The sequence below is a fragment of the Xenopus tropicalis genome, chromosome 9 (assembly GCF_000004195.4).
Source record: "Xenopus tropicalis strain Nigerian chromosome 9, UCB_Xtro_10.0, whole genome shotgun sequence".
Taxonomy (NCBI): Eukaryota; Metazoa; Chordata; class Amphibia; order Anura; family Pipidae; genus Xenopus; species Xenopus tropicalis.
Window position 1 is genome coordinate 32,817,509 of NC_030685.2, and position 13,499 is coordinate 32,831,007.

Consider the following 13,499-nt stretch of genomic DNA (forward strand, 5'->3'; position numbering starts at 1 on the left):
GAGTCAGCATACACCTGCCATCATTTAAAGTGCCTCTGAGTAACCCCAAATAAAGTTCAGCTGCTCTAGTTGGTCTTTCCTGACATTTTTTTAGTCGCATCCCACAGCAAAAGCCATGGTCCACAGAGAACTTCCAAAGCATCAGAGGGATCTCATTGTTAAAAGATATCAGTCAGGAGAAGGGTACAAAAGAATTTCCAAGGCATTAGATATACCATGGAACACAGTGAAGACAGTCATCATCAAGTGGAGAAAATATGGCACAACAGTGACATTACCAAGAACTGGACGTCCCTCCAAAATTGATGAAAAGACGAGAAGAAAACTGTCCAGGGAGGCTACCAAGAGGCCTAGAGCAACAATAAAGGAGCTGCAGGAATATCTGGCAAGTACTGGCTGTGCGGTACATGTGACAACAATCTCCCGTATTCTTCATATGTCTGTCTATGGGGTAGAGTGGCAAGACGAAAGCCTTTTCTTACGAAGAAAAACATCCAAGCCAGGCTACATTTTGCAAAAACACATCTGAAGTCTCCCAAAAGCATGTGGGAAAAGGTGTTTTGGTCTGATGAAACCAAGGTTGAACTTTTGGCCATAATTCCAAAAAATATGTTTGGCGCAAAAACAATACTGCACATCACCAAAAGAACACCATACCCACAGTGATGCATGGTGGTGGCAGCATCATGCTTTGGGGCTGTTTTTCTTCAGCTGGAACTGGGGCCTTAGTTAAGATAGAGGGATTTATGAACAGTTCCAAATACCAGTCAATATTGGCACAAAACCTTCAGGCTTCTGCAAGAAAGCTGAACATGAGGAGGAACTTCATCTTTCAGCATGACAACGACCCAAAGCATACATCCAAATCAACAAAGGAATGGCTTCACCGGAAGAAGATTAAAGTTTTGGAATGGCACAGCCAGAGCTCAGACCTGATCTGTGGGGTGATCTGAAGAGGGTGATCTGAAGAGGGCTGTGCATAGGAGATGCCCTCGCAATCTAACAGATTTGGAGTGTTTCTGCAAAGAAGAGTGGGCAAATCTTGCAAAGTCAAAATGTGCCATGCTGATAGACTCATACCCAAAAAGAGTGCTGTAATAAAATCAAAAGGTGCTTCAACAAAGTATTAGTTTAAGGGTGTGCACACTTATGCACCCACATTATTTTAGTTTTTTTGTTTTCTTCCCTCTGCCTAAAAGATTTCGTTTTGTTTGTTTTTCAATTGAGTGGTACAGTTTATAGGTCACATTAAGGTGGAAAAAGTTCTGAAATGATTTATCTTTGTCTCATTTTTGTACAGCACAGGAACCTGACATTTTATCAGGGGTGTGTAGACTTTTTATATCCACTGTAGATAAGTACAATTCATTGGCACAATATTGTTTTTCACACACTATGTCCCCTTTAGGGCCATGGCAGACAGGGAGATTAGTTGCCCGCGACAAATCTCCCTTTTCGTGTGCGACTAATCTCTCTGAAATGCCATCCCATGGGATGGCATACGCGGCACCACGATTTCCTGAAATTGCAGAAGTTTCCTCTCAAGACAAATTCCGCGGTGTCGGGAAATTGCGGCGCCGCGAATGCCATCCCACCGGCGATTTATATTCTAGCCGATGGGATGGCATTTCGGAGAGATTAGTCGCCCACGACAAGGGAGATTTGTCGTTAGCAACTAATATCCCCGTTTGTCACGGCCCTTAACTGTACCTCCTTCGGATTTGCAAATGTCGGGTTTTGCATCATGAGTCTCTGGATGAGTGAAATAAAGCAACAGGTATAGGCTGCACTGCGTTTGGCTACCAGTCACACACCTGTATAGCCCTTAGTCCATCGGCTGCTCCCACTGTGCCTGAGGCCTGTTCAGAGAATTAGGGCCACATTAGCAACAGTAGGAGGGGTCTGCCTGCAGAGCAAGGCACCTATAATAGCCCAGAACAAGAGAGCTACTGCAATGGATGCTTGTTACAGGAAATGGATCAGGCCCTCAGCACTCCAACCAGTCACAGTAGCCGAGCTGGAATCCTGTTTGGGGTTCTGCTAATTGGGGGCTCTGTGCTGGGCTTAGGGGTGATGACACCTCAATTAAACTGATTGGGTACTCTGTAGGGGGATATAACTATGGTTATAGCAGACTCTGCGACTTGAGGGGGCCTAGAAGTTATACGGGGCGCATGGGGCACTAACTTGCTCCATGTTTACTTGTTTTAATACAAATGTCAAAAGGCAGCCACATTCCACCTCAAAAACTCATGCAGTTTTGCCCATGATCTGTGGAGGGCGCTGTGAGTTTCACAGTTGTGTAGCTGTTCAAGTCCTAGGTATGTTCTTTCACCCGCATCAGAATTTTCCCCACAAGAGGTATGCCAATATGGGCATGCAGTGCCGCCGCCTCACCGAGTAACGCAGTGTGTAGCTGCGCCTCTCCTTATTGTCACTCTGCCGAATGGATAGCACATGGATTTGCAATGCCCTACACGAAACCTTTCCTTTTGTTTATCACACCCCTCAAGCGTCAAAACGGCTATTCAAAAAATTTCAAACATTTGTAATGTAATTTGGCAGATTTATCATACAACATCGCGATTGGCCGACTGGTCTGTGTTTTTGCTTAATCCCACCAATCCTAAATCTATTGCTTGTGCTGTTGCTAGGCAGCCTAGTTCTCGTGAAGGATGCCGGGAGCCGCCTTATATGTAACAGTGCGTTAGCTGCTCGCTGCCAGTGTGAGAGTGCGCTCTAGCAGGGACTGTGACAGACAATGGCGGAAGGGGACAACAGGAGTGCCAATCAGCTGGTAGGTGCCGTAGCGGTGATTAAACAGTGCGGGCTTTCTTGGTAAGAGGTTATACGCAGTACCATTAATATAATATGCTGACAGTCTTCCAAATGCTATGCTAGTTACTGCAGGCCTGACTCGGCAAATCAATAGGAACCTCCCGTGTGAATGACAGGCTGTGCGGGCTGGTTAGTGCAATGTGTGTGTCGATTTAATCGCTTGCAAAACCTCATGTTATTCTGACAGAACAAATACTGATAATCAGTGGAACCGCAGTAAGGACGTATTGTGCCAAGGGCTGGAAAGGGAGGTTCTTTGCTAGAAGAACGTACGATTTGATTCCAGGATGTCTGCCCTGTGGCCCTCCAGCTGTTGGACTAGTGCTAGTTACAAGTCTGTGGCCCTTCTGCTATTGGGCTAGGGCTTGTTACAAATCTGTGGCCCTCCAGCTGTTGGACTAGGGCTTGTTACAAATATGTGGCCCTCCAGCTGTTGGACTAGGGCTTGTTACAAATATGTGGCCCTCCAGCTGTTGGACTAGGGCTTGTTACGAGTCTGTGGCCCTCCAACTATTGTACTAGGGCCTGTTACAAATCTGTGGACCTCCAGCTGTTGGGCTAGGGCTTGTTATGAGTCTGTGGCCCTCCAGCTATAGGACTAGGGCTTGTTACGAGTTTGTGGCCCTCCAGCTATTGGACTAGGGCTTGTTACGAGTCTGTGGCCCTCCAGCTGTTGGGCTAGGGCTTGTTACAAGTCTGTGGCCCTCCAGCTATTGGGCTAGGGCTTGTTACGAGTCTGTGGACCTCCAGCTGTTGGGCTAGGGCTTGTTATGAGTCTGTGGCCCTCCAGCTATAGGACTAGGGCTTGTTACGAGTTTGTGGCCCTCCAGCTATTGGACTAGGGCTTGTTACGAGTCTGTGGCCCTCCAGCTGTTGGGCTAGGGCTTGTTACAAGTCTGTGGCCCTCCAGCTATTGGACTAGGGCTTGTTACGAGTCTGTGGCCCTCCAGCTGTTGGGCTAGGGCTTGTTACGAGTCTGTGGCCCTCCAGCTGTTGGGCTAGGGCTTGTTACGAGTCTGTGGCCCTCCAGCTGTTGGGCTAGGGCTTGTTATGTGTCTGTGGCCCTCCAGCTGTTGGACTAGGGCTTGTTACGAGTCTGTGGCTCCAGGTGTCGGACTAGGGCTTGTTACGAGTCTGTGGCCCTCCAGCTGTTGGGCTAGGGCTTGTTATGTGTCTGTGGCCCTCCAGCTGTTGGACTAGGGCTTGTTACGAGTCTGTGGCTCCAGGTGTCGGACTAGGGCTTGTTACGAGTCTGTGGCTCCAGGTGTTGGACTACGTCGCTAGGACTGTGTAGCCGTAGTTGTTGGATTAGGGCAGTGGTTTCTGTACTTTTTTGGGTCAAGCACATATTTGACACCCAGTATTTGGCTGCCGCCCCATCAGCTCATAACAAGGTTATTGCCATATGTAATCTTTACTATTAGCTATTCTGCCATAGTTCCAAGAATATCTAGGGCAGCAAATAGTGTTCTCCAAAAACACTTACACTAATTGACTTGTAAGTTTGGCTTCCAAGGTTGAAAAATATGCATTCTACCCAAATCTCTACTAACTGGCATATTCTGGGCCCCTGTAGCCGAGGCTTTGTGTACAAAATCAAGCTGGGCAAAAGGCCATCCACTTCTATCTGCACACTGACAGGTACACTATGGGCCTGAGCGGATTTTGGCACAGAAATGCGAAAGTATGACACCCGCTTTGTGTGTGCATGTGTAGGCCAACAACATGCCTGTCGGTGCACTTACAGCAAGAAGTAGATCAGCATACATTGGCTTTTTCTACAGCATGGGGTGCCACTAGTCTAACGGCTGGAGGGCTGCTGGATGGACACTTTACAATTAGCATTGGCTAAATGACCATTGTCTTAGTCTTCTAGTTGACATTATTGCAGGACAGCAGCTGTTGGGCCCCCGGTTGGACATTTATTTAAAGTATTTTTCAAAATTACATTTCTGTACTGAGTTCACTGTGGCTCCAGTATTTGGGAACTTGCCAAAAGGCTGATCTATTGCACTTCCACCTCCCGTTGCCAAGCTGTCGGCTAACTGGCCTGAAATTTTTATGAGGCAGTAGGAAAAAATGCAAGATCTTATGACCATGATAATGCAAAATGCATCAAACTCTTCTTCTTCTTGACGCTAACCCTTTTCTAAGTTAAAACGAAAACTGGACCAGGTTGTGTTTCCTTAACTTGAGGTCCTACCACAAACCCTTTTTTAATATTTTGAGATATTTTGGTGTTTTTTAGTCATATTCTAGTAAAAGGTGTTGGGTGGGGGTATTTTATTGCAGCATTGACTCATGGCAGGCTGATTGGACTGGCCTTTGAAGCCTCTAGGAAGGGTGTTGCCTGTTATCAGCTGATTAGTGGCATTGGATGCAGAGAATCGGGAAGCAAAAGAAATTCCAAATGATTTATAGTTAACACTGTTAACCCAGAAACCCCTGCATAATAAATGGTAACAATCAGACACAGGAGTAAATGTTAGTACTGCTATAACTAATACATAATATTATACATTTTACAGTACTGAATTTCAGTTTGAGGCTTTATTAATGCATATCAAGGTCATATGTTTGTAGTCATGTTAGAGAGATGTGAGGAGAAAGGAAAGATAAAGCTTCCTGTAATCCATTTATTGAGCAATTATGTCTGCTTGCCCAAACAGACATTGATTTCTTTATACTTCCTGCACAAGACCTATTATTGTTATTATTAAAGGAGAAGGAAAGGTTTAGTCATTGGTGGGTGCCCCCCAGTGATTGTATCATCATTACCTGATACCCTGGGCCGGTGCTCCTGTTAGCAGAAAACTGAACCAGACTGGGGAGCGAGCAATCCTCTTCCTTTCGTCTTCTTGCTTGGAGGAGTGGAAAAGCTAGCTAGCGCAAAGAAAGGAGGAGGAAGAGGATTCCTCCATGATGCTTGCTGGTGGAACTCCGAGTCGGTCCGCTTTCTGCTAACAGGAACACCGGCCGGGGTATCAGGTAAGTGTTTACACACACAGAGGGCTTCTTAACATTCAGTAACATCAGTATAATAATAGCTCAACAATATATCTTTCCAAGCAGATTTAACCACGGGCAAAAAATCTTACCATGTGCCATTGCCCTAATAGTGATACAATCACTTCACACTTATCCATAATAGTTATTGGGGGTCACCCGGACACAGTAGATAAAGTGTAAAGCATACACGTCCCTTGTAAATTGGTGAGATACCGTCTCAAGCTTAATAGAGTAATATTGGCCAGTTAGTAATTGTCAGCTAAACTCACCAATTAGGAAAGTTGGTCCAGGTACCTTAAGCCGTGAACCTGTATCCTCAGGCGGTAGAAGAAACATTCAACCTAAATTGCTTTCGCACACCAATTGACCACAAAAGATGTTTGTTAAAACATGACTTTATTCCATCCATCTAAAAGGTATGCCTGATGAGTTTCATAAGCAACCACACCTAATAATAGGCAAGCCTCCTTTAACCTTAGAACTTGTCTTTGCGTGTGCCATATTCTGTATTATAGTGATATTAAAAAGTCACCAAGGAGTTCCATTAACATATAAAGACACAAAGGCAAAGCTTAAGTATATTTCATCTTTTACAAGGTGACATGATATCCTCATATTTTAAAACAAAGGGTGCAATATTTGTTACAATACACAAGTTTCAGTTGATAATATATACCCGTTATCCAGAAAGCTCCAATTAGAGGAGGCCCATCTCCCATAGACTCCATTGTAATCATTACATTTTTTTATTTTTTTTATTTCAGTGCCTTGTAATTGATCACACCTAAGATATAATTAAGCCTTACTGGAGGCAAAACAATCCTATTGGGTTTAATTAATAGTTAAATGATTCTTTTGGAGACTCAAGGTATGGTGATTCAAACTACAGAAAGATACAGGTTATCCTGCACTGTGATTGAAATAAAATATTACATTTAATAATTCTATGACTTATTCTGAAATCTTTTTCTAAAGGCTGCGGAGACCGCCAGCCTTGAAGAGCATTTTCAAGGATGGGGTGAAGTGATTCTGGTGACCGATCGTGTTCTTCGTTGGGAGAAGCCATGGTTCCCAGCAGCTATAATGGGAGCTGTTTCTTTTCTATTTCTGTAAGTAATAGGTTTGAACATATTCTTAAAGTAAATATTTTGGCTTCATGTCTGTAATGATTTTTGACTTACCATAAGTAGTTTTAGTAGTGTAGAAATATTCTTCCAGCAGAAATGTGTTATTTAATAATAATCCAAATTGCTACTCTACTGTACTGATTCTTTTGGACAGCACAGCAGTCACAATATAATATCAATACAGAGAGGGGTACACATACAACTTATACTGCTATTGGTGCTTTATGCAGATTATAGTGCTATTGGTGCTTTATGCAGTTTATACTGCTATTGGTGCTTTATGCAGTTTATACTGCTATTGGTGCTTTATGCAGTTTATACTGCTATTGGTGCTTTATGCAGTTTATACTGCTATTGGTGCTTTATGCAGTTTATACTGCTATTGGTGCTTTATGCAGTTTATACTGCTATTGGTGCTTTATGCAGCTGACATGTTTTCAGTTGCTGTAGCCCCTTATCCAAGCATTTAATGCTCCTCTTTGTGTGGATATTATAGTATGGATTTTGCACTGGTGGAGCCAAGGGAGAGGGAGCACCAATACTGTTAAGCTTGTCTACAGCTGAGGACCAATTTAGTGTTTAAACCATCACTGTCACTTTCCATCCATTTTAAATGGGTGAATGCGTAAGCAGTTGGGGCTTTTCAGCTGGAAATACTTAAGGGTCAGGGAAATATTTATTAACCAGGGAAGCCAAAATATTAGGTACCCTCCAGTGTATTATATAGCTAAACCTGGCCATACACTGCCAATTCCACTCATTTGGCAAGGCCCCCAAACAAGAGGATCCAAATCAGGCTGATCCCAAGATCAGATCATACCCTGAGACCTACAAAGGCCCACTGAATAAGGACTGCATTAAAATGCTTGTGTGCTCGTCTAATGGGATTTTTAAACCTGCCTGATTAAGTTGGCTAGATATTGCCCCATAACTTAAGCCAATAAGCTGCTAACTCAGTCTGAAGTTTCTTTTTGGAAAAAAATGCACCAGGAAAAAACAGTGCAGTGCCACCGTTTTATTTACATTGCAAGGGTCCCTAGCTTGGGCTTGTACGTGTGCAGTAAAGTAACATTTTTCATTTTCACTTTACTGCCCATGAGCAAGTCGGATCTACTGACTCTTGGGAAAGGTAAGTAAATGGTGGCATTTTGTGTTTTTTCAGTCTTCCAGCTGTTATATTTTCCCATGCAACTTTGTATATGTACTTCAACTTGTCATTTTTTGGCAGAGCACTGTGTGCCCATTTCTCCTTAGGTGAAAAAGAGTAATTGGGTGACATCTGTACTTTTAATAAAATAATTTTGATTTGGGGTACATAGAGTAATCATGGTCTTAAATCTTAATTTTTCACAGGATGATCTATTACTTGGATCCGTCTGTCCTCTCTGGTATATCCTGCTTTGTCATGTGCCTGTGTTTGGCTGATTATCTTGTTCCAACACTTGCTCCCAGGATTTTTGGCTCAAACAAATGGTCAGTAAGAATGCATATATTTATACTTTATTTGATTCATTGACACTAGTATCTTGTGCATCTTGTCTGCATTTTATTTATAAGGTGTATTGCAAGTTAGCATTTAATTCTTCCAGCGCATATATCATTAGCCAGAGGACAAGCATCAGAAGCAGAAATTATGTTACAAGGCTGATTATTTATTCATTTCTGATGCAGAATAACTGGTGTCTATGTTGCCATTTAATGTGAATTAAGTACCAAGTAGCCTTGTAATGTGAATTCTGTGTATACTGTGTGTCAGTGCACAAGCTCAGTTAACTGCTAGTAGCCCAGCATGCTTCCATGATTTGAAGATGGAGACCTGCTGGGGCATCTTAAGGCACAGCTTATCACTGGAAAAATGGATTTTGTGGCACTAGGCTGAAACAAAAACCCCATAACATAAGATATAGTATGTCTAGACTAATTTTGTCTTTGAACTTTAGTTCTCCTTGAAGATAAGGTCTTCATGAGTGTGGCACCAGACTGTTCCTCTCCCCTTTGTGTTCTTTCAACCTAAAATGACAGAACTGTTGGCAAGTATAGAAGCACTAAATAGTATAAAGTAAAATTTGAGGAGGATATATTCAATGGGCTTCCAGTCTGTTAGGAATAGGAATGTGCATTTGTAACATGTTGTGTCAGTTAGACCCAATAACACATTCCAGGTTGTCAGAGGCGTCTGATATCCATTTAAAACCCTTTCTTGCGCTAATCATGCTTTCTAAAACAAAACTCTTCCAATGGCCTAATGTCCATTATTTCACTTGTTTTCAGGACCACTGAGCAGCAACAAAGGTTCCATGAGATTTGCAGCAACCTTGTAAAAACACGAAGGCGAATTGTTGGTTGGTGGAAACGTTTGTTTGTCCTGAAGGAGGAAAAACCCAAAATGGTAAATACTGGGACTATTGAGAATTACATAAATAAGAACAAACATAGCTGTAACTGGGTCTTACATTTTGTGGTTGAATGAGTGCAGCCATTCTTTCTAGAATATTTCTAAATATTTGCAATTGAACATGCAAAAAATATGTAATTGTTTGGGCTGCTATTTCTTATAGTTGGGTTACTCAAAATTTACATTTTGGCTGAATTCAGTATATGACAATTTTTATTGACAGATTAATTTCCTTACAGCGGGTTTCCTATGGCAACCTTTACATTGACATCAGTACCAAACCGTAATCAATATGAATGTATTATTTGTAGTAAAATGTACCCTGGCTAACTGAAAGCTAAATGGTTTTCTCTTGCAGTACTTTATGTCAATGATAAGTGCTCTTGCTGTGGTTGCATGGATTGGACAGCAAGTTCATAACCTATTGCTCACATATCTTATTGGTAAGTTTCACTCTGAGAGTTTAGATTTTATAATACTTCTATAATCATAGAAGAAACTGTTTTGCTTTAAGTGCAAAATAGCTGTGTATTTAAACGCTGTGCCTTTGCTTCAGAAACACTACTATAGTTTATGTAAACAAGCTGCAGTGTAGCCATAGGGGCAGCCATTCAGTCTGAAAAAAAGAGAAAAGGCACAGGTTATATAGCAGATAACAGAAACTCTGAAAAAACACCATTGAATTCTACAGAGCTTATCTGTTATCTGCTATGTGACCTGTGCCTTTTTTCCATCTTGAATTGCTATTAGCGGTGGCGAGTTATCTACTCTAATGCATTTGAGATTAGTCGCCACCGTTGGAGGAGATTAATCACGGGGCAACTAATCTCGCGTGTCATCGGCTTTAGTAGTCCACTGAGTACCTGCACAGTAACTTATTTATATAAACTATAGTACAAACACACCGGTTTTATCAGGACAAGACTAAACTGAATTACATTTTAATTACTTAAAAATACATTTTTTACCACCAATTTTTGGTGTTATGGTTTTTTTAAGGGATTCTGTCATACTTTTTATTTCTTAATTACATTGTTTACAAAGCAAATAATTCACTCTACCATTTAAAAGTTAGCACTACACATTAGAACTGCTTCCAGATAACCTATTGTTTCTCCAACTCCCATGTAACTGGAGGAGTCCCAAGCTGGACTTAGATTTCTTACTATTGAGTGCTATTCTGATATCTACTGGGAGCTGCAGGCTTGTTACCTTCCCATTATTCTGCTGATCGGCTGCTGGGAGGGGGTTGCACTCCAACTTGCAGCACAGCATTAAAATGTCACTGAAGTTTATCAGAGCACAGGTCACATGGCTGTGGCACCCTGAGAATTGAAGAATATGGCTAGCCCCATGAAATTTTAAAATTAAATATAAAAAATCTGTTTGCATTTTTAAAAAAACTGATTTCTATGCAGAATTCTGCTAGAGAAACTCTATTAACTGATATGTTTTAAAAAAAACAAAACATGTTTTCCAATGACAGTATTCACTTAAAGGGAACTTGTCACCCAGACATAAAAAAAAGTATAATAAAAGTCCCTTTCAAATTACACATAAAACCCAAATTCCTTTTTTATTAATACATCCATACCCATTATAAAAATATTTAAAAATCCCAGCTGTCAATCATCTTTTGCCTTCCCAGCCTTAGGCATAGAGGTGAGGCAGACAATTACTTTCACTTTCTATTCAGCACTCACTTTCCTCCTCACTATCTAATTGTGTAGCCAGTGCATGTACATTTGCATCGGGTTCCTGATTCTGGCACATAAACAAGATTTTGGCATGATGTAAAGCTTGTCATATTAACATTGTCCATAATGGCACACTTGCTGTGATTGTGTTATTCCAAGACTAAAGGAAACACAATGTATATTATTTCCAGTATATAGTGTAAGTGAAGTTTATTTTGCTTGTCAAACACAATTGAAAAGAATTTGGAATTATGTCTTAGCGTGACAGGTCCCCTTTAAGGTATATCATTATTGTGATCAGTAGTGTAACTTGGTCGTGCAGTCACCCTTTGCAAAAAAATCTTCTGAGGGGACCTGGTGCAAACAGTCCCTCCTCCCCCACCCAGCCACTTGCAGCTCACCTCCCGGCCTACATTATTTGAATCTGACACACTAACCGAAGAGTTATGTCCATGTGCCCCACCCCCTTTCCTCTAAAGCAGGGATCCCCAACCTTTTATACCCATGAGCCACATTTAAATGGAAAAAGTGTTGGGGAGCAACACAAGCATGAAAAAAGGGGGTAGCAAAAAGAGCTTTAATTGGTTATTTAATAGTCCTTATGTGGACTGGCAGCCTACAGAAGACTCTGTTTGACATTATACTTGGTTTTTATGCAACCAAAACTTGCCTCCTTACCATAATTCAAAAATAAGCACCTGCTTTGAGGCTACTGGGAGCAACATCCAAGGGGTTGGGGAGCAATATGTTGCTCACGAGCCACTGTTGGGGAACACTGCTCTAAAGTCACTGACTAATTAACGTTTTTTTACTTGTGAGCCACACTTAGATGTAAAAAAGCTTCAGTGAGCTATGCACACATGAAAATAATTCCTTGAGGATACCAAATAAGGGCTGGGATTGGTTATTTGATAGCTCCATGTGGACTGCTAGTTTGCAGGAGACTCTGTTTGGAGTAAAACTGTGTAAAACTGTGTGAGCTTCCAAAACTTGTCTCCAAGCCAAAAATTCAAAAATGGACTCCTACTTTGAAGCCACTAAAAGCAACATTAAAGGGGGTGGTGAGCAAAATGTTGCTCACGAGCCACTGGTTGGGGATCACTGAACCTAAGAGGTTAGAGAGCTGGCTATTATGTTAGGCAAAAATGTAATCTGTAAAGGCTGGAGTGAGCAGATGTCTAACTATATTAGACTGCCCAAAATAAAAATTATTTCTATCTATTTTACTCAGTTTCATTTTTACACTCAACTTTTCCTTTAAAATCAGCAGCAGTCGGAAGGGATTGCATATTCTGTTGAAATTGGCACCTGCGGGGGCCCTTACAATGAGGGCAAGCAGTTTGAAAATTACAGAAATGTCCATTATCACAGTCTTTCATTTTCCATAATAATATTAGAAACTTCAGAAAACATTTCCACCGGAATTATTATGATGTATTAATGACAATATCTGTGTTTCAGTGAGCTTTCTGCTTATGCTTCCTGGCCTCAACAAACATGGCATTATCACAAAGTACGTTGGAATGGGGAAGCGAGAAATAAACAAATTACTCAAGCAGAAAGAAAAGAAGAACGAATGAGAAGATTTGCCCTGTTCAAAATGGAAGTTCCTGTGGGATCATTTGTTTTCTCAAATATTTGTGTTTTGGAAGGAGAAATGTCTGACCTTGCTGTCAGTTCCCCAGTAACTGCCAATGCTGTATCGTTTTTAAACTGGTTGCACTGAAACTTTTCAAGTTTCTTTAGTGTACAGTGTCAAGATTCCTTGAAGAGTATTTTAAAAACTGCTGTAACAATGGTCTGTCCTGTCTCTGAATTCCGCTGTCATGAATGCAAGAACTGCTCATACTACTTTTTATTTGTCATTTTCCTTGTAAATATAATTTCCATGTCCCCGTGTAATGCTGGTTTTGGTTGTTGTCTTCCTGTTGTGAATTAATGTAATAAACTTAGGTTATTAAAGTAACCAACTTTTAGATTTGATTTTTTACATATTTCATATTTCAATTGCAGCTGGAAACAAGCTTAGTGAAGTAGGGGGTTATGTGTAAACTAATGTGTGGCTCATTTGTGACAAGGTTAATAGGCACAGGTAGACCTTATGCATTGTACTTAACCTTATTAAAGGTTGATTCACTGATACACTCAGGATGGAGGTTTTGCATTTAAAATGGATAGTTTACCTTAACATCTTAGTATGATGTAGACAGAGATACTCAAAGAATTTGCAACTGGTTTTAATTTTGTATTTTTAGTAGTTTTTTTAATTATTTAGTTTTTTGTTCAGTAGCGCCTGACTCAATTTTAGTAGCTATTTTGTAGCATGGGTCCAAGTTACCTAGCAACCAGACAATATTGAACAAGAGACTGGAATATAAATGGGGGAGGGACTGCATAGAAAGATAAGAAATATAAAAATAAAACCATTTTAGC

At 41.1% G+C, this 13,499-nt stretch overlaps 1 protein-coding gene across 1 annotated transcript; it reads left to right on the forward strand.

Annotated features, from left to right (window-relative positions):
• The first annotated feature begins 2,659 nt into the window (after positions 1–2,659).
• On the forward strand, positions 2,660–13,032 carry arl6ip1 (ADP ribosylation factor like GTPase 6 interacting protein 1). The gene is given in 6 exon segments (NM_001016131.5): positions 2,660–2,797; positions 6,823–6,956; positions 8,328–8,447; positions 9,246–9,363; positions 9,728–9,812; positions 12,528–13,032. Coding segments are annotated over 6 exon segments (612 nt in total). The 5' UTR covers positions 2,660–2,761; the 3' UTR covers positions 12,647–13,032.
• The last annotated feature ends 467 nt before the right edge of the window (positions 13,033–13,499 follow it).